General features: G+C 28.8%; 1 protein-coding gene across 4 annotated transcripts; it reads right to left on the bottom strand.

The window, feature by feature from the left end:
* Positions 1-5,535: 5,535 nt before the first annotated feature.
* On the bottom strand, positions 5,536-11,537 carry LOC114164582 (membrane protein of ER body-like protein). 4 transcript variants are annotated; one of them, XM_028049303.1, is made up of 10 exons: positions 11,058-11,537; positions 10,584-10,733; positions 9,416-10,015; positions 8,898-9,068; positions 8,343-8,633; positions 7,751-7,858; positions 7,092-7,433; positions 6,759-7,001; positions 6,366-6,427; positions 5,536-6,255 (listed from the first exon to the last, which is right to left on the bottom strand). In XM_028049303.1, the coding sequence occupies exons 1-10, from the start codon at positions 11,470-11,472 to the stop codon at positions 5,815-5,817; spliced, it is 2,823 nt and encodes a 940-aa protein (XP_027905104.1). In that variant the 5' UTR covers positions 11,473-11,537; the 3' UTR covers positions 5,536-5,814. The 4 variants fall into 4 exon arrangements, with proteins under 4 accessions (XP_027905104.1, XP_027905103.1, XP_027905105.1 ...); XM_028049302.1 differs by having other exon boundaries at positions 7,092-7,445; positions 11,058-11,536; XM_028049304.1 differs by having other exon boundaries at positions 6,759-6,986; positions 7,092-7,445; positions 11,058-11,533.
* Between the last annotated feature and the right edge of the window lie 10,931 nt (positions 11,538-22,468).

The following is a 22,468-nucleotide window of genomic DNA, read 5'->3' on the forward strand; positions in this document are numbered from 1 at the left end:
TAAATTTTATATAATTATTATAACAATAATATTATTTTAATATTTATATTTTTTTTATTTGTGAGTCTATTATTAATAATATAATTAAAATAAATTTAAAAGATAATACTAATATTTACATCAAATAAATAAATAATTATGCCAAAATAAAATTATTTATAAACAATGAAATATAAAAAGGAATTATTGTTTAAGTTAAAAAATTATAGTAATTAATTGTCTTAAAAATTCAAAGTATGGGATAAAAGAATAATAAATAAAACAAAAATAAAAAAGTTCAGTCTAACTTAAAGACTAAGATGTAGAGATTTTTTATTTTATTTTATTGTGATTATGCCGATCAATCTATTTCGTTCTGTCATTACTTTGAGTGATTATATGGAACACTCCTATGCAGAAACCAGTTTTTCTTTTTTTCATGTTAGCTTTCATATTTCTAAAAAAGAAAAAGTTGAAATATCAGTTAAATTAATTTTCATACAATTTATGTGTATTTATTTAGTTTGGTTAAAAAATTTAATTTTTTTAAACAGTTTTACAAAACTTTATGATAAATAAAATATATTACTACTACCTTGACTTAATAAAATATGACAAAATTATAGTCGAAATAAATTTATCAAACACTTATTTATACATACACTTATATCCTATTGTTGCATTTAGAAAACTTCGAAAAAAAAGTTGATAGCAACGCCTAACTCGAGAAGAGCATGAGAAATATGTGCTTCATTGTAATGTGTTTAGTACTCCTATGTAATCCATATAATAAAAGCGTCATATATCATCACTTTGCTTAACTACCGAAGTTGGTTAAGAGATTCTTAATAATGATGCGCATTCTTGAATAAAACTAACGGGCATTCTTTTCTTAAAAGGTCTATACTTACAATTTTGTAATTAATTTTAAGATTAAATATGTTTTTACTTTTTTGAACTTTTTAGATCAATTTTATTCATATATTTTATTAATATATTTTATTAATGTGTGAATTACATCCTTATGAGTCAACGACATTAAGCATTTAATGATGGATGAAACGATGTTGCACAACATATTAAAATGATGGTGTGGTTCTTTAAATGTTGACATGTGTAATTTTTGAAAAGGAAAAGGTGATGAAATATTTGTTACGAGATTAAGCATTTAAAGCTTTTGATAGTAGGATTTTGTAAGTGTTGGTGGACAAGTTCCTGGTGAAAGTGTAGTAAATTTGTTTTTGGATATTTATGGATTGTTTATGGTTTTTGTTGATTTAGGGTTTTTTTTTATTAATGTTGATTTGTGGCGGGGTTTAATGATAAAATATTGTTAAGTTAACATTCATTCGTTTTGGATGTTTATGGATTGTTTACAGTAAATTTATTTTTAAATCAATTATGTTCATTTCTATGATATGTGTGAAAGTTCTAGAAACTGCATTATTGAAAGGTTAAACTCTGTAATTAAAATTCTATGAGGTGTAAGAATTTTAGCTTAAACAAAGTTTATAATAATTTACAGGTGGTGTATGATTTGCAGCATACACTTGATGAAATCACCTATATGAGTGTCGAGTGAGACCGCTTGTATGAGATCTTGGCATGATCTTTAGAGCACTCATGAATATCGGGCACATGCATGGTCTATTAAGCACAACACGGAGATAACAACAAGGATTGTGGGGATGTTTTGTGATTGATAAACCACTAACACATAACAAGTGTCTTTGGTTCATATAGTTTGTTATACCAACTACACTATGTGTTAAGTTTCTTAATCTATAGCTTGCTATACCAACTCTGATGCATTACATCTAATATGAGACCCAAGATTTTCTTTCATTCTTTCTATCTCATACCTTTTGTAATATGTGGGGGATTGATGTAAAAACATCGATTTTAATATATTGCAAAAAACACCTTTTGTAATATGTGGGGGATTGATGTAAAAACATCGATTTTAATATATTGCAAAAAACATGACTATTGCCTTGCTCATTACTTTTTCAGTTTTGGCCATTATTGTTGCAACTGTTTTGATTTGTATTTATATCAACATCAATATTTTGACCGTTGTTATCTTCTCAACCCCTCTCTTCACCTATAAATAAATGTCTTATGCTTTCTCTTATGACATATATCGTGAGGCTCTTATTTCTTCTCCTCTCTTTTTTCCATTCTCTATTATTATTTTATGTAGTCTTTGTAAGACCTGTGGAAATTAATTAATTACATAATTAATTAAGTAATAAATGCGGGTGGTGGGAAACTTTGAAGTCATTAAATGTTAATGAGTATGATGTGGAAAAGTACTAGCTCAAGTGGTTGAGAGTACTTTATATGTGTGAGAGTACTTGAGTTCAAGTCCTATGAATGCTTGTTGTTTTGGTATAGTGGTTATGCTTTGGCCTTATGAGTGGAAGGTCACAGATTCAAGACTTGGTAGACAGTTTCATATTTAATTATGTTTATGTAATTGGATTACAATTTTTATGGTTTTGTTTTATTAATGTTTTAAAGTTTTGAAATTTCTTTAATAAATGAGGTTTTAGTTATATAATTTATTGTTTAATATTATTTTAAGTAATATCCTACCGGGATGTTAAACTCTTTGTCTGAGATTATGGGTTTGTTGATACTTTGTAAAGAGTTGTTTATCTTGCTAGATTTTATGGGTTTGTTGATACTCTGTAAAGAGTTGTTTATCTTTTTAGATTTTGAGATCTTCGGGATATTTAAGATGTTCCTATTGTACCGTGGAGGATTTGCGTATATACAGCGGATAAATCCTTAAAGGTAGTGATATTTCATGCCTTAGGAAATCCTTCTAATTTATGTTTTATGCAAATTATACAACAGAGTGAACCTCAAGTCCTAGTTGATTTTTTTCCTTTCTTGTTGCCTTAGTTTTCCCCTCAAGTGTAAAGTGTAGTTCAAAAAATAATTTTCAATAATGCAAACATAAGATGTCTATTGCAAATATAGGAAGAAGTGTTATTACATGTGTGGTCTTTTTAGGCTAAATTGGACAACCTTTAATATTGTGACCAAACTACTGACATCCACTGCATTTTATCCTAACGTTTTGTCTGCCAATTTTTGAATTATTGATATTTTTGTTTGCTATTTTTTTTCCATAACAAGCTTGATATGCATCCCACTTGTAATATATGTGAACATAATCCTCAGGTTGTTCTAGCTTATAATTATTGTTGCAACATGTCTACATGATATGCCTACCAAGTCCCAAAATTAGAATGTGCAAGAATGCTCTTGTAGGTCAACAACAAATACAATGTTTTTTGACACTCATTCCATTTTGCATTCTAGTGGTAAATACTCTCTCACACTTATGCAAATCAATGAGTGATTTAACTCAAAAACCATGAGAGCCACCAACTTTACTAACAAAATCACAAACTAACGCTTTATAAAAGTTATCTTCACAACCATGTGAATGCAAATGTTCAACAACAACACCAACACCCCGAACTTGGTTTCAGTGTGCATTGCCTTTAACTTCTTCCTTCAACTTGCAATACCCGCGATTCTAGAGACTAAGTTTTCTTTTTAAATGTCAACATTAAAAGAGTCACGTCATCAAACCATTTTAATCCATTACAACAATGTTTCACATGTCATCAAATGCTTAACGTTATTGGTTGACTAGATGTAATCTATGCATTAGTAAAATATAAGGACAAAATTGTTTTAAACTTCTCAAGAGGGAGAAATTATAATTTCATATATGAGATGCTAAAAATATAATTAATCTTTAATTTTAATTAGATATTGAAAACACTTTTATTAAGTTACATTTAGCAAATTTAAAATTTCAAAAAAAATTTAAAGGTTACAATTCTAGTTCAATTATTCAATAGGCCTTTAAACTATTAAATCCTTTCCATTAGGTACTTAATGAAAGGTTAAATCATTCTATTCGTCCTTATTTTGGTAGAGAAATGTCAAATTGATCCCTTTTTGTGTCTCAATTTGGTCCATATAGTAGGAAATTTGATGCAATAAGGTCATTTCTGCTAATATTGTACTAACAACGTTAAAAATGTGTCATGTGTGAGTCTGTATTTTTTATTTTTTTAATCTTTTTAATTTTTTACTTTTTACTTTTTTAAAAAAAAATAATAAAATTTGCCACATACCAAGTTGACGTTGTGTCACGTGGTAGTGGTAGTATGATGTGATAGTGATAGTGCGTCATATCATTGTCACGCCAGGTGTCATTGTCTTAATCTTTGTATTTTTATTTTGTCTCAAATCAGTTTTAACTTTTTTCAAAATTAAACAATTATGTTCATTTTTAAATTGAAACCAAATTTAATTTTTATATAAATGTCATACAAATATTTTGATTAAAATTAATATTTTTATTATACTTTTAGCAAGATTAAGTTTGTTTAAATGTATATTTTACATCGAATTTTATCTAAAATTATTTTAAAATTGTTAATAGAAAGTAATGTAGAAAAAAGTCAAATTAATTTTAATTAACAAATATGCTAAACTTGTTTTTCAATTCTTTTAAATAATTGCATATTTTTAAAATGTGTAAAATTCAATAATTTTTTGTATTAATGTAAAATTTTTAAATAACTTATGACAATTTAAAACAAATAAATTTAGATTTTGAAAATAATTTTAAATAAAGTTAATGTAAAATATAAATCTATAAGAATTTCCTCTTTTGTGTCCACATTTCAAAATACCAATTTTATCCTTTAAAATATAATTATTTATTAAATTTTTGAAAATTGACTATTATTTTTATAAACTTTTTTATAAAATCGTTTATTTCTACTCTTCTCTTTTTCTCTATTTATCAACATTTATTCTCTCATTTTTTCTAATATATTTCACTTTATTTTTAATAAATACAATTTTATTTTATATATTTTGTATATTAACTTAATAATATTATATTATCATCACCTACTAATATAATATCATATATATTTAAAAAATATATACACACGAACGCCTGTATGTACGTTAGTATATATAAACTCCATAATGATTAATTTTTTCACGATAGAATAATCATTATTACCGATTAAAACATAAATAAAAGAATCTATTTTTTCTTTCCTTACATGTTTTTCATTAATTGTAATATTAGAAAATAACTCAAACTAGCATACATGTTTTTCCTAGTTATTATAACCTAAAATAATAAAAATTCAAATTTGAAAAAAACAAAAACGCATATTTTAAATGTTTAAATATTTCTATCGATTAACGTTACAAAAACGAAATGAAGTACATCCATACACAATATTATAAATAAATTTGCAAAAAAATGAATAACACCAACTAAAACAGTTGGCTAAAAACTATGCTTTAACATCTGGGAAAGGATTTTATGAAAAATTATATTACCACTTCATTTTTTAGTTTTTGACGTAACTTAGTATTATTTATTGATTTTTTAAGAAAAAAATAATGATATATATTAATCAATAATTCATACTAAATCACGTACTAAATCAAATAAAAAAATGAAAGTTATGATATCATCAATTATTGATGATTTGTAGCTAGATAAAAATATAAAATACTTTTACAGTATCAGTGAATATAATTGATTGAACATATAAACGCAATTAAAGTTTTCCTTGTTCCGTACATAACTATTCCACACATGGAGTACATATTCTCAGTTTTTCCTTAACTTTAACAAATGAATCCAAGAAAACAAGAAAATTGAGAACGTTGCTTTGAACTCTCACATGCTACAACAAATATTTTTAGGATCCTTACTTGGCTAGAAGAAGCAGCAGGAGCAGAAACATTGAAATATAAGCTTGAATAAGACATTCACGCTGGTTCCATTGTTGTTGTGTCTGACAAGGGCATGGCAAGAACATAACCAGATTCTGAGCCAATGATTTTATCTAGGAGATCCTTAACTAGATCACCAGCTATGTAAGACATTCCAGAGGTTGCAAGTGCCAAGCCAACATAATGCAGCACTGTTTTGACATAGGATTTGGGTTGTGTGGTGGTGTAAGCTTTTCCCATAGCAAGAAGAATGATGCACACAACAGAAGTGGCTGTCACAGCTGCAATATTATCTTCATCATAGTAGTGCTTAGAAATAAAGAGGCCGTAGACACCAAGTGGGACAGAACCAAAAATTATGAATGATAAAACAGCTAGAAAAGCATGAAGTGTGAAGTTTTCTCTACGCCCAAGTAGTTCTTCATATCGATCTTGTGATGGATTTCTTTCAGAGTGACCATTTTTCAAATCAATGAGCTGGAAAAGGAGAAAAATGAGCTATTTTGTTTCATCGAATATATAAAAGAAAGTAGTGAGCTTTAACCATAATAGAACTGTAAATAAGCAACAAATGGAAGGCAACTCACGTTATGGCCAATGACAAAAAGTCCACCGATGATATTCGCCAACCCCAATGCTATAATATTCACTACAATACTCATAAAAGAAAAAAAATTTACACATTGTTACTCAATTTTAAAGTGTAAAATAACAATTCTGGTAATTCAGATCACCATCTCATATATGTTAACACATTGTTTCTATGCTAAATTATACTTTAAGAACCAAATAAGCTTAGGGCTTAATTTCCACACAGTGTCAGTGTAAGAAAGTTTACACTATTAACTTCCATATATTATGGTTAACATAACATTTAAGGTGGTTATGTCAATGCAGAAAAGTTCAGATTAGTAGACTATGATAATAAGATGTCAGTGTAAAAATCATCCTCCCCCAGTGAGAGAGATGGAAGCACTTACATGGAGCAGCACCAGAAGAAGCAGCAGATGATACAACCCCAAGACTAGTGATTGATTCAACTAAACCACCGTACACAATGCTTTTAAGTATTTCCCATTCTTGGTGCTCACCAACTTCAGCCCTTGGTTGTTCTCCAATATAGATTTCAGTGTGTGTTAGTGTTTCTGTCACAATAGCTCCTTCAGTTGGAACGTCAGTTGCCTGGGATGTTGAGGTTTCAAATGCTTCTGCCTCAACAAAAACTTCACATTACTAACAACATCAAAATCATAATTATGGTTACTACACACAAAAAGATACTAACATTAATTTGAGTTCTTTTGTCTTCATACCTTCCTTTTCTTTTGCAACAGAAGGTTTTATTTCGTCTTCAATTCCCGTTTCGACTTTCTTAAAATCTTGAATTGATGGAATCGAGCCATTTACTATGAAATTTTGTTTGTCTCTAGCTACATCATTTGCAACTACTTCACTACCAAATGATTGTTCTGGTGATTGTGCTTCTTTCATCAAAGAGGAATAACTATCCTGAGCTGTTTCCAGTGTCTTGTCAAAGATTGAGGACCCTTCATATGGTTTCAGAATGGCATCTTTTGAAGGTTTCCCAGCAGCGTTAAAAAGCACTTCAGTGGTAGCAACAGTTGCTACTAAAACACCATCAGGCTTAGGTATATCTGCAATAACATCTACACGCACAATTCAATATGCAACCAAAATACAATTTTGCAGGTTTGGAATTTTATAATGTCACCAAAAACTGGAGAAAAGTTACTTATCGATTATAACTATATTGCTTTATTTATAAAAGGCCTTCAAAGATTGAGATTGTGACTTTAGAAACTGTATAACTGAGGAATTACCTCTCCAAACAGTTAGCTTTACTTATGTTGCCAATTTTATCATGAATAGATAGACAACAGGATCCTTTGTTGAAAAGACAAAAAAAATCAGAACAAAGCCAAGGAATTGTCATCTTAAATTTCAAACATACCTGTCTTTATCACATCCACAGGATCATGATTTTTCTCTCTCACATTTTCAGTAGTAGCAACAGTTGCTAATAAAACACTATCACGCTTGGTAATATCAGCAACAGCATCTGCATGCATAATTGAACACGATAAGTTTGCAAGTTTTGGAATTTATAACATTCAACAAAATATAGAATAATTACTTATATATATACATATAATAACCATAATGCTTCATTTATGACTAATGGACAATGGTCTTCAAAGATTGACAGTGAAACATGTATGACTAAAGAAATACCTCCCCAGAAAGCTTAGTTATGTGCCAAATTCATCACGCAGAGTTGAACAATACTCTTTTAAGTTGAAAATTAGAACAAAGGTGTAATGAATATCTCTATAAGATAAAACTGACTAATGCATAAGTTAAAAATATCTCTTGAAAAGCTAACTTGAAAGAGCTTTAAACAAATTAATTTATTCACAATTTAATTTTAATTTATAGCGAAAATAATGTCATTTTTTTAAGTGTTGACGAGAAATTCTATACTCACAAGCTAAAAGGTGAAATCTAAATCAAGGAATTGTGCCATCATTAAATTTGAAGCATACCTGTCTTTATCACTACCACTGAATCACGATTTATGTCTTCCACATCACTGGAATTTTGTGTGTGGGAATCATTCTGTTCAACCAGTGTCTCATTCTGCAGTGCCACATTGGATTTCTTGCCTTTTTCTATCCATGATTCAATCTTTACAACTGACTTCACTATCGAGGGAATCGAAGAATTTACTCCTCCATGGCTTATAGGTGTATTAGCAGGTGAACTTTCTGGATTATCAATTCTAGAATCTTCAATTGAAGCGGGATCTGTTCTAGAATCTTCAATAGAAGCATCACCTACACCAGGATGTCAAGAAAACAGGCTTTTCAATTGAAAGCAGAAAGATCTCATTATTAAAAAATTGTCAGACCGGATATACGGGAGAAAAAGGGAAAGTTAACCACAGGGAATATATAGAAATAGGAAATTGCAGGTTTTATTAAAAAATGACAACGATATTAAAATAATACTTTATGTTTGTGAAAGCATCACTGTGAAAATGACTGCAACAAGTAGCAATTGTTTATTATTTATTATTAATTACTATTATTATTAATTACCTTGAGCACTAGCTTTTCTTCCCTTGATTGAAGTAAACAGAGTGAAGAACCAATTTGAATTGGAAGCCGCAACAATTGAAGGATTTTCCACATTGGATGCAGGTATAACCGGAAGCTTTTGTGAAGCTTCAGGCTTACCCCCAAAACTTGGGAACAGTTTGAATCCATTTCCTGCCCAAGTAACTAGATTTTTTTAGCACAAATAGATGGTTATTACATAAGCACCATAAGTATTGGGATGATAACCTTTAATATTTAGCCATCTCTCAAAACATGTGAATGCTATGTTGTTAACTATGTAACACGGACACCGACACAGACACTGACAGGGACACAAACACCTCAACACATGTAGTTTCCAAAAATGTAAGTCACATAAATACGGATCTATATAAGATCATTATATATTTACAACGTGAAATCATCCGTAAACAAAATTAGTCAAATATAATAATCTAAACACATAGTCGGCTATTTACATACTATTATATTTTTCTCAAGAAAGGTGATCAACTTACTCATAGGAACAAAGAAGCTGAAGCATGATAAACATCTGAATACTTCTGGTTCTCTTTCGGGCTCAAAATTTTCAGCAGGTGGCTCTACTCTACCTGCATCATCAGGTGTTGCAATTGCATGATCACCTAGGTTGCCTTCATCTACAGAACTATCAACTATCTCAATGGCTGACTTGTCACGCTTTGCTTTAGTGTCTAAGTTAGGAATAGGAGTAGTCCTTTTTCTCTTCCTTAGGATAACCCTTTTAGTAATACAAGATTTACAATTAGGACAAAACAAGTCATGTGTCTCTTGTTTTGCCAACACTGCCTCAACATCAAATTCTTTCAGTTGCTGGTCAATTTCTTCTGTCAAGTTAGGATATGTTTTTGCACTGCTTTCATCACCAAAATTGTCTACAGTTGCAGCACCCTGTATTTCAGATGAATTAGGTGAAGGTAACTCTGCTACGGAGGAAGGTACCCTTTCTTCAACAATTTCCATGTTGTTGATTCCATTGTATGGACTACACTGAATGTCAGAATTTTCTACCAGTATACCAAAGTCTTCCTCTTCAAGACTTTTTGGAAGAGCAGACTTTGCACCATCAATGTTGTTACCTGCAAGCATGCCACAAACAATCATTTCAATTCCAAATTGCCACACATGGCGGTTCATGCTCCGTGGATGAAGAATGTTACTATGATAGCATTATATAAATAGCATAAAATTTTGTAATCTTACTTGTTTTGTAATGAATTCCACTCATGTTTTTGTAACTCCTAAAGTGTATTAGAACATAAGACATCATAAATGAGTTCAAGTATGGGATACCTCATGATAGATTGAGCAGATGTTCTGCATATTTCTACTAAATTTTTAAAGCAAAAGACGAATACACAAGTAACTGGATAAATGACCACAGTTACGAACACACAAGAAAATTTCTAACCATAAGTTTAAGCAAACTCCTAAACAAAGTCAAAACTTGCACTTAGAGAACATCTGAGCAAAGATTGGGCATGGTTCATGTAGACATTCCAACAACTACAATCCCTTTAAACCCAACTTGTCAAAACTTTAGTGCCATAATTAGATCCAGCAAGATTTCACAAGAAAAAGTTGCTGCTGCTAGGTAAAGTCTCTACTCTCTGTTTCATGTCATTGGAAATCTCGGCACCAACTGACCTTTAGTTTCACACACAAAACATGGTCCATGTTGAATCATAGTTTTAACATTCATGAGCAACTCAGAGTAGCCATTAAGATTCCCATGCCGCAAATTCCATGGACTGTCAAATTGCTTGGTCCATGCGCAGTGGTGACATTTCCACATTCCTTCACGCATAAAAAAATCAGGGTATGCTTACTATTGCCAAAATTGGAATAGCAAAAATTAATTCCAGAAATTTGAGAAAAGGAAGCTTTTTCAGTCCAAGGTGTGCCCCCCATGAGGATAAATTCTTCATATTATTTTGTAAAATATAGTTAACTCTACTACAGTGAAGAATGCTCTTGCTCAAAAGTTTTTATTTTTTAATTTTTTAGACAAGTTATATAAAGTAAAAAAAAAAAAAAAAAAAAAAAAAAGAAGGAAACATTGAGGTCCACAAAGATTGCTGTTGTGGAAGAAAAAGAAGCACAAGAAAGATAATATTGTACCTTGTTGTTTGTCAAAATAAACACTATTCTCATGGTGTGATGCATCAGCATTTATGGTAGCACTGCTTAAAACCTCTCCATTTATGGCATTTTCTACAATGTCAGCTATGATTCCGATCCCAACTTTTTCACTATCACCGTTGAAGTTTTTGCCATTTTCTGCAACACCATTGTGTTTTTCTTCAACCTTTTGAGCAGGTTGTACTCTAAGTTCTTTGTGTGTATGAAGCACTTCCTCCTTCTGAGGAAAAGGTTGTTCTTTCACTGAAGAAAAAAAGGAAGGTGCTTCAGCGTTGGTAATACTACCATCTTTTCCCTGTTGCAGGGATTGTCTTCCTTTCAAAGCTGCACCATCTTGCAGTTGTTCTTCTTCTTCCTCTTCATCTTCCCTCACTGCACAGTACAGTTGCTCCATTGAAGCTGGCTTGTCAGAAGGAGCAGAAGAAATAAAAACAAAATAAGACAGTTTTTATTTTATCTTTTAAAAGATGTGAGGGTTGCATTTAACATGCTCAACAACTATCACGTCGTTGTAGATAAAAAGCAGTCCACGCATTAAGCACACACATATCTTATGCATATAATTTAGGGTTAAATATGAATTTAGTTCTTCAAGTCAGTGAATTTTTGAATTAATTTCTCTTCGAAATTTTATATCAATTTAGTCCTTCATTTTTAAAAATACGTGAATTTAGTCTTTCTTACCAATTTTTATTAAGTTTATTTGACATTTTAAACGCATTTTATGATAATATTTAAGTTAACATTAAAGCGAAAATGTATCAAACGGTATAAACAATTCTAATATTATCATAAAAGGACTAAATTCACGTATTTTTAAAGATGAAAGACTAAATTGATATAAAATTTCGAGGAGCGACTAATTTCAAATTTCACTGAAACTTAAGAGACCAAAAATTATTTAACCCTATAATTTATAAACAAGCAAATTGATTGTTTTAAAATTTTGGTATATAAAATAGTCAAATTCTTTTAAAATTCACATGATCATAAAGATTTTTTTCTGTCATAATTCCATATATATATATATATATATATATATATATATATATATATATATGTGTGTGTGATAAATTTAATACTTAATATTTAAAAATTTAAAATCTCACCTACAGAGTTATGCGTGTCAATGATCATTAGAAATTTAAATATAAGATATATAGTCTAACAATTTGGATTCTCTATTTAGATTAATTTTACTTTAATTTCTGTAAAATTAAATTAGGAAACACTGTATTTGTATTTTCTATGTCTTTTTATGAAGAAAGAAAAATCAGAAACACATATTCTGCATGCCGAGCAAATCCAAAATACTATCTTTGTCTTCTTTATTTTTTGGATTGAACTTTTGTTTTTGTCTCGTATGCTCCCATAGCTGACAGCGATAAGGATGAACGTGAGAGAGGCCAAGAGATTTCAGAGGTGGGAATTTTTTTCTGAATATTTTAAAAAATTAACTAACTAAGACTAAGTCAACTTTATTTACCAACCTTATATTTACTCTTCTTGTTTGAATTTTGGTTTTCCAGAACCCAATTTTAACTTTGATAATCAATTCTCATGCTGGAAAATAGGAAAACTGAATTCTAAAATGATTTTCCACTTTTAAGAAACATATGTAATAAGTAATTGTTAAAAATAATAAATAATAATAATTTTTTTTATTTTACTGTTGTTGTTTTAAACCACGAGTTAAATTAAAAGTAATGTTAATAATAATATAAAGGTTTAAATATCTATTTAATTCTTATTTTTGCACTGATGGTCCTAATTTTCTTTAAATATTTGAAATAATTTTAATTTTTGCAATGTAATTTGTGTTTGATTTGGTTTTTTTGTGTTATGTTATTTAAATAAGTAACATAACATTGTAACACTATTTGTATTACGTGTTATATTTTATTTATTAGGCAGAATGTTTGTGTACAATAAAGTAAGAAAACTAGATTTAAATTAAGAATTCAGATAAAACCTAATTAGGGATTGGAGAAACCATTCCAGATTTGTCATATCAAACATCCAGAAGAGGATTCCAGATTTGTGGTAAAGACCATTTTCACTGGCAATAACTCAACCGACCACAAACATTGAAAATAGGGCCCCAATTTTGTTAAAAACTGACCCAGGAGAATTTTTGTTTAATTTTCTAGCTGATAAGGTGATTGAGATCGTAGAAACATATGTCGAGTCATTTCCACAGTGCATTAAAAGTATAAGTTGAATATTAGCCACCAAACATACATAGATTCATGCAGGTTAAAACTTCATACAACACTTACAGTACAAGGTCCTCTTCAATGGGTCCCCCACACATCCTCTGGACTATATATATCATATGAACTTTCAACCAACAAGTTAAGTTATTATAGATTTATATGCTTGGTAACTTTCCAATTTCCACAGTCAATTAACTTAGTTATTTGCAATTTTTGTGTTCAACTCCAATTCATAGGTTTATAAGGAGGGGTTTCATTGGGAAAAACAAACATCAATGAGATCTGAACTCAATCACATAAGACACTGACACCACTTTCAACCCAAAATCTTAAGGCAATGGGTTTATGGGTCTTTATTCTTATATAGTGCTCTACTAGGACCATACTCCTTTTCTGCCCTTTTCTGTACCGCCGTTCTTTTCTTTAACCGTTCTTTTCTTTAACGGGACACGCTTACCTGACCCACACTGTCAGGAAGACTTTTGATACTAGGATCCTGGTACTGCACTCGTCTGAGCCGGTTTTAACCTTCGGCTCTGATACCACTTGTTAGGTTTTACAAGGAGGGAGTATCACTGGGAAGATACAACACCAATGAGACCTGAGCCCAACCACATAAGACATTAACATCACTCTCAACCCAAAACCTTATTGTCTTGTTCCTAACATTCACAACATATCCCTGGCAGCAATTTGCATGCATTTCAAAGTATATATACAAGAAACACAAGGACATCTTTCAAGGAAAAGAAACCTTTAAAATCTCTGCAATGGCAACGGTCTTGCTGATTGCTTGTCCCATTGCCTTTAAGACAATCTCTCTTGCATGCTTTTCATGGATAAATTACAACAGAAATCAATAAGAAAGGAAAAGCATGTATAACAGGTACAATTACTTGAAGTGTGGCAAACATGATAAAAAAAACATGGAGAGATGCACGTATATGAGTGTATATAGCTTTAGTCATTCAAGATTATACATGCACAACAAATATACTTAAAAATAACTCGTATATATTATATTTACTACAAGGACCAAGCCAATTTTTATAACTAATTAGGCCAATCACAAGCTTCAACAAGTCAACCAAAACTATAATTTTTTTTTCCATCTAAAAGGTATGTAAAGCTTGAATCAATGTATTTTCACGATCTAAGTTGAGGAAAAAGTGCTCACAATCATAATAATATCATAAACATAAATGTGAGAGATAATCTAAATGTTGTTTTGTGAATGGAAAAAGAAACTTATCGTATCACAGGTTAACAAAATGATATATAACTTGGTATATATATATATATATATATATATATATATATATATATATATATATATATATATATATATATATATATATATATACATATATATATATATATATATATATATATACATATATATATATATATATGTATGTATATATATATATATATACCAATTTTACCAATAAGTAATCTAGATTTTACTGATCGTTGGGATCGACAATTGAATGTATGTGGTTAGAAAGAAGAGTCACTCAATTGTTATATTTTAGAATTCTCTTTGTTGGTTCCTCAAATTTGGAAAATATTATTAATTTAAGGTATCAATTACTTGTGAGACATTTATTTGTACTTTTGGCCTAAGTTTGGAATAAAAGAGTATTTAATGGTAATTTGTGATTGTTTAAAATCAAATGAGTTGTGATAGGTGGAAATTGAGTTAGTTGTCAAGATATTTAGAGATTTATGTGATAGAAAATTTAAGATTTTGAGTTGAAGTATGTATGAGGTATAAACTTATGGTTTTTTAGTAGGATTAATATGTAAATAAGTTGAACGAATTTCATTAACATGACAATATTATGAGTGATATTGGATTATTTTGATGATGGATTGTTGAGTTCTCATTGTAAAACATGACATGATTAAACTAAGTCAATTTTGTTCAATTTATGGATAGATATTGCTTAAGAAATTTGTCATTATTTTAAGTAAGAATTAATAATACTATGTGGTATGAATATATGGTGATATATGAAATCATGATAACTAGTGTAGGATTAGAATGTCTCAGTAACCATAATGAAAGAGTGATTTAGTTTGAAGAGTGATCGATTATAGTTTTTCTTTGATGTAGTGAAATGGAAGAAAATGACTTAAGCTTATGTAAAGTTAAGTACAATTGAATGAACTGAGAAAATTGGTGAGTGGTTGTGTAGTAGGAATTGAATGGAATAAATTCAGAGTTTAATCATATGATATTGGAAATTTGGGACTATTAGAGGATATTTTTTAAGTAATGATAATCATTGAAAGTATGAACATTGAGAGGAAGTAAGGGGAGAGGGTAAAGGGTTACATTATGGATTATTTTCATGTTATTGTATTCATACAACTAAGTTTAGGATAGGTGCGGTGGGTGCCACTAAACAATGTTTTATGTAATGTATTGTTTTATATATGAGTCAAAATTGTGGACTATATATTATTTAGTATGATTATGATGACATGTAAATGTATGCTTGTGTGATGGAAACTCAATGAAAGGTGAACACTTTATTAATCTCTAGTGGTGAACGTGAGTGTTCACTCCACCCATAAGACTCTTGGGGAGCAATGGGGAAATGGTCTTTGCTCATAATACTCCTAGGGAGCAGTAGGGGTAACTCTGTGTAGTTGTACCAAAGGTGAACTTTGTTGGGGAAGCTTTCAAGGAGAGTGGTGGGAAGTGGTACCTGCGAGTTTCACCCACAAAACTCCTAGGTAGCAGGGGAAGTGGAACGATTATTATTAAGATGTGTGTGAGAATCACTAGTTGGTGTATTAATTGTTGTGATGACATGTTTTAAACTTATGATGACATGTTTAACTTGTTATTTGAGACAATAGACCTTGTGAATGGTTATGTGAGAATGATGAAAACAATGGTGGATCTTGACCCAGAGTTTTGGAGGAGCCAAAGTAATATAATTCTTTGATAATTTGATTGGATCATTAGTATAACGCTTTAAAGAATGACTCTTCTATAAAATAATTGGATCCTTAGATTGGATCATTAGTATAATGCTTTAAATGCTTTGAAAAATGTGAAGGATAAGAGAAAAATATAATTGATCTTGTTTTCATCTTTATGTATAACTTTCCTTCATCACTTTTACAAAATGAATCTATTATGTTATTGTTCATCGTCGATGAACAATAACATAATAGATATATCAATAACTTTCCTTCATCACTTTTTTTAATAGATCTATTAAAAAAATATATTGATGAATCATCGATATACTTTTTTTAAATATTTTAAAAAATAATTTATCATAATCTAATAAAAGATTGAGAAACATACTTATTAGAAGAAAAATACATTATAATTAATTCACAATTAAAAATCAGCGGTAAAAAAACAAATAATACATTGTTTTTGGCTTCTATAATCATAAAAATGAGTATACAAAATGCTCATGAGATAAAAAATAATTTTAATAACTATTAAACTAATATTTCATCATCAAGTAAGGCAAGAGAGAGTTACATTTTTTTCTTCTTCGAGAAACGAAGGAAACAAATGAGAAATGAGAGCAAAAATAATGAGTATGTGTCTAACTTTATTTTTTTTCTTCAAAAAAAAACATATGAGAGTAAGAGATAAGTACAATTTTGAAAAAAAATTAAAAAGGTAATAGCAGAAGAAAATAAAAAATATCTTAATAAATATGTTTAGTTTAATTACTCTTTTAGTTATTGTTTCCAAAGATGAGTCTCAATTTAGTTCCAATTTTGTAGTCACAATTTAATATTTTTAGACAAAAACAGAGACCAAAAGAGTAATTAAACCTAAATATTTTTATTTTTTATTATATTTGATTTTATGTTTTTATTACTTATTAACATTAAATGTTGTATTTTATAAAAGAAATAAAAAGATACAATTTAATTTCTATCCATTTTTAAAATATACAATTTATAATTTTAAATTTTTTAAAAATTTCAAATATATGTATATAATTTAAATAAAAAAATAAAAAACATTTGGGGGGGGGGGGGGGTACCATGATGCTTCAGCGCTAGATGAAAATGAATGTTGTTGTGAAACATCATAGTTATGAAAGGTTTGGATGAGTTGTTATATTATTTTTTAATGTATGTTATTGGTTATGATGTTTGATGTTTTTGTTAGCTCAATCTTGTATGTGTGTGTTTGATACCGTCATATATGAGAGCAAATATTGTTGGAGATGTTGATTTGGATGTATAACAGTGAGGAATTTTGGATTTGTTTCGAATAAATAACTTGTTTTGTAAATAAACTTGTTTTAGATAGAGTGAAGTGATGTACACTTTGATTTAATTATGGATTTTTTATTCTTATTCTTGTTTGAACAAATAAATGAAAACTTCAGTACATTAATCTTAACTTAAACAATGATATCAAAGTTGAAAAATAATTCTTTTTAAAATTTACGAATTTAACTATATAAATTAGTAGCATCTTAACCACGGTTTTACAAAGACATACATGAAACATTTTTTTTTATATATAGAGTGCTAATCAATAATAACTTAAATCAAAAGTAATTATTTAATATTAAATCTATAACCACTACCAAAAAAATGTATTTTAGCGACCACTGAATTTGGTCGCTAAATAACATAAATCAGTCGCTAATACCATTTGCGATTGAATTAGCGACCAAATTTATGGGACAACAAAAACCTTGGTGGCAAAAATAATAGCGATCAATTTTGAGAAGTTACCCAAATTATTGAAGAACTAAGTTGTTTTTAGGGCACTTTGAGCCTGCAATAGTTGAAAGAGCTCTTTTTCTGTAGTTGAATCTCTAAGCTTTCAACTCCTGAAACTTTTTATTGCTCCTCTCAGATTGCAAAGATGAATGCTTGATCAAATATGATTGACAACGAAAAACAAAAGTTAAAGGAGAAGGGTTTGGCGAAGCATAATGTACCTGGAGGAAAGAAAATTTGGGGAAATGGAAGTGAAAGCTCGCGTGGCATGGGAGAGGGAAACTAAAATTTCAGAGAAAAGGTACTTTCTTTTTAAAATTAGTCATTTTTATCTCTAAATAATAATGACTACAAATTAATAATAAGTATTTGTGTAGAAAAAATACAATTTGAAAATTAATCAAAAAATACACATGTAGTAATTGATTATTTAATATTTTTTAATTACTAATTAAAAATAAATAATAAATAGAATGTTATTATTTAATATTAAATATTTTACCTTAATTATTTATTTTAATATTTATCATTGTTAATAAAAACAAACTTTCAAAATCATTTGACCAATTATAACTACTAAAATAAAACCTTACTAAAACTGAGTCTCAGAAATTAAATAAGATGAAAAAAAATTTATGGCTAAATATGTTTGGGATTTAAAAGTTAAGCTCTTAAAAAAAAGGAAGATGATGCTTAAAACCAATATCTAAGAAAAACATTGACGAAACATTTCAAGAAACAAAAAGATTAGGTCATGTTTCATACCTTATGTCAAGATTAACCTTGTATTTGGACGAGGTATTTAAATCTCCAGTCTAGATTGACTCGGCTCGACCTAGGGTCCAGATCGACTTGACTCGACTTAGGACTCGGAATGACTCGTGTCGACCTCAAGTCCGAATTGACTCGGCTTGACCTTTGACCTATTTCGACTCGGCTCAACCTTCGAATTGAGGGAATTCCTTCATTTTTTAGGAAATTACATATTCTACTATTTTTGTTATTTAAAATGCGACCTTAAAATTCTTCAATTTCAAATTTCTTTTTAATTTCTTTATCCAAACTTGTCATTTTGCTTTAAAAAATTTTAAATTCTCTAAATAAATAAATTATTCTCTTAAATTGTCTCATCCAAACACATCATACATCTATTAAACTATTAGATATCCAGATCGAGTCTCTTTGCATAGTTTGTAAAAACAAGTTAGAACTCGATAAAATTAAATTATTTTAAATCCGGTGTTTTTGTTTGAAATTAAATGGATTTGGAATGGTCTAACTCAAATTACAGTACCCATAAATATTTTAAAATAATAATTATTCCTTTTAAAATTTGAATATAATATTATTTTATTAATATATATATATATATATATATATATATATATATATATATAGATGAAAGTAAAGTTCATCATTAGCCATATACATATTATTCACAAAGGAGTTCTCATGAATAATGCATAAGATATCCAAGAAAAAGAAATACAGAGATCAACTACGATGTAACCAACTACGATGAACCAACTTTTAAAAGCGTCCAAAAACTAATTGACGCTTTAACATGATAGCTACTTTAATGCATTCTTGTAGTGTATTAAATTCGAAATTTTCAATACCTATTGTATGAAAAAAAAATCAATGATGAACTAGCTCGTAACTAATATTATTTTACATATCAATGTTTAGTGACACAATTAAATATTAAATTTTATTTTTCAACTAAAAACAATAAACAATTAGCAATCATTAAATTTTTGGATCTTAATATAACATTTAACCATAAACCCTGACCCTTAAATCCCAAACTCTAAACACACACATCTAATGCAATTTTAAAAATATTGAATTTAGCGACCAAAACAATTCGGTCGCTAAATGATGTGTTCAACATTTAGCGACCATTACATATCGATCACAAATTGATACGTTAAAACACTATATTTAGCGACCAAATAATTTTCAATCGCTAATTACCATGTAATAAATATTTAGGGACAACCAAGTTTTTGGTTGCTAACTATAAAATTATACAAATTTAGCGACCACCATAATTTCGGTCACTAATTCATGCATTAAAAATATTTTAGTTAGTGATCAAATACTTTTCAGTCGCTAAAACGTATTTAGCAACCACCATGATATCGGTCGCTAATGGAAAATTTATTCGGTCGCTAATGTGGTTGCTAAAAACTCTACGTTCATTTGTAGAAATATTGTCATCTTAGTGACTGAATTGTAGCAATTATATGTTAAGGTCGTTATTTCAGTCGCTGATTAAATTTATGTAAGTACAATAATATTTTGTCGCTATATTGGTCGCATATTGCAACAAAAATCATTCAGTGACTAATTCGGTCGCAGATAGCAACCTATATTTTTCGGTCGCTAATTTCGGTCGCACCACATAAGTAATATTCTTTTTATATGTTTTTTATCCTTATAACCATAATAAAATTAAATGATTTTATGGTGTATAACAAATTACTCATAAAAAGTACCTTATAAAAGCTTGCAACATATTTTTATGATTTAATAAAAATATGTTTATGATTGTTTATTATTTTATAATTTTAATATAATTTCTTAGTGATAATTTTTATTCTAATAATTAATTTTTTTAAATTATAATTTTTATCTTTTGTTATCATAAAAGAAAAGGAGTGAACAATCAAGGATGTCTATCTATGTTGCCATTAATAAGATAGAATACAAATAAAATATTTCACAATTTTGAACCAACAATTAAACAGGGAAGATGAAACTTGTGTTTTGAATCAACAAGTCAACAAGCGAGGGTGATATTTCTGAGACAAATCTTTGGGTACATAATAAAGCATTACTTATTCCTGATAAAAAAAAAGATGAAATTTGTGGGTTACACTTTTAGCTTTTAGTGACAGTAAGATTCGAAGTTTTATTTAATCTGTTTCTTTCTCTCTTAAAACACGGTTGAATTTTGTATTTGGTATTTAAAAACATGTTTGATTTAATTTTTTTTTTTAACAAAATTACTAAGATCACATGCTCTCTGTCAGCATTTTTAACTGTCATGAAATCTAATGAGTTAACTGTCATGAAATCTAACGAGTCAATAAATATTTCTGTAACCAAAAAACTTCTATAACTTATTTATTGAATGTTATTAGCTTTTTTAAGTAACTAATTATAAGTTAAAAGTTGTATAGAAATTATATATATATATATATATATATATATATATATATATATATATATATAATTCATATACATAAATTTTAAAATTTTGAATTAGTAATGGTGTCAAATATATACATAGACAAATCATATTTATTAATGATGAACTTCATCAATGTATTTTTACAAAATTTCAATACCAATATTATAGTCGATAATTTATCTTAATATCCAAGTTCATTATTTTAAAAATCTCATATGTATTTTAATTGTTGATGGTAAAACTTCAAAGTAATTAAATTTCAAAAATAAAAATATTTTTCTTCTAAATTGTTAGAAAGTCACATGCAATAATATATAAAGAAACAAAAGACATATTTACATGCATTTATTAATGATGATATGACATGCTAAATCGTTATTGACATTAATATTTCATTACACTTAACAATTTAGTGTAACAAAAAAAGCAAAAAATAATATTTGATAAAATCTAAAAAACAAAGCTCAATTATATTTCAGTTAAAAATAAGGAATTCTCACTCACATATTTAGTTTATAAAATTTTACACTATTTTAATGTATTACATGCCATTTAAAATATACATAATACATGTACAAAAGCTATCATTAGATTATGTACGTACAAATATTTAAATCATGTAAAAAACAAGATTATCACAATAACATATCACTTAAAAGTTGAATAAAAAGAACATTTTTGACAATTTCTCTTAATTATGTTACTAAGTTTGACTAAGTGAATGAAAATCCTTGACATGTTCGAATGTACCATTAATTAGTTTCTTATAGTTAGATTACATCCTACAAAGCATAACGCATTCACGAATGAACAAAGATATGGCTGAAAAGTTCCATTTACAAAAGGAAAGAAACAAAAGGAAAGAAATAAAGAAAGATAAATGAGAGAGAAGAGTTTGCTGAATCACTTTACCTCATAATAATATATATCCTTCTAACCAGAAGAGTTTGAATAAGAAAACAATTGTAGGAACATCGCAATGGTGACTTTGTGCATGTCACTTTGTGTGGAACATATATCAAATCGTCAGCACCTTTGTGAACATCGAATGTAACCAAGGACAAAGACATGATATTGGTGTTTTCATGCAAGGTTACAGTGACCTCACTAGGGCATATTCTATATCCATATCCGTATCTTGCATATACAATTGAATAAAAGAGAATGGTGCACACATGCAGAATAAATAAATAGATTACGTGATATAAATATGAGTCATGTAAAAAGTTGATGCAGTGGTATTAGTGTTT

This window comes from Vigna unguiculata, chromosome 9 (assembly GCF_004118075.2).
Source record: "Vigna unguiculata cultivar IT97K-499-35 chromosome 9, ASM411807v1, whole genome shotgun sequence".
NCBI lineage: Eukaryota > Viridiplantae > Streptophyta > Magnoliopsida > Fabales > Fabaceae > Vigna > Vigna unguiculata.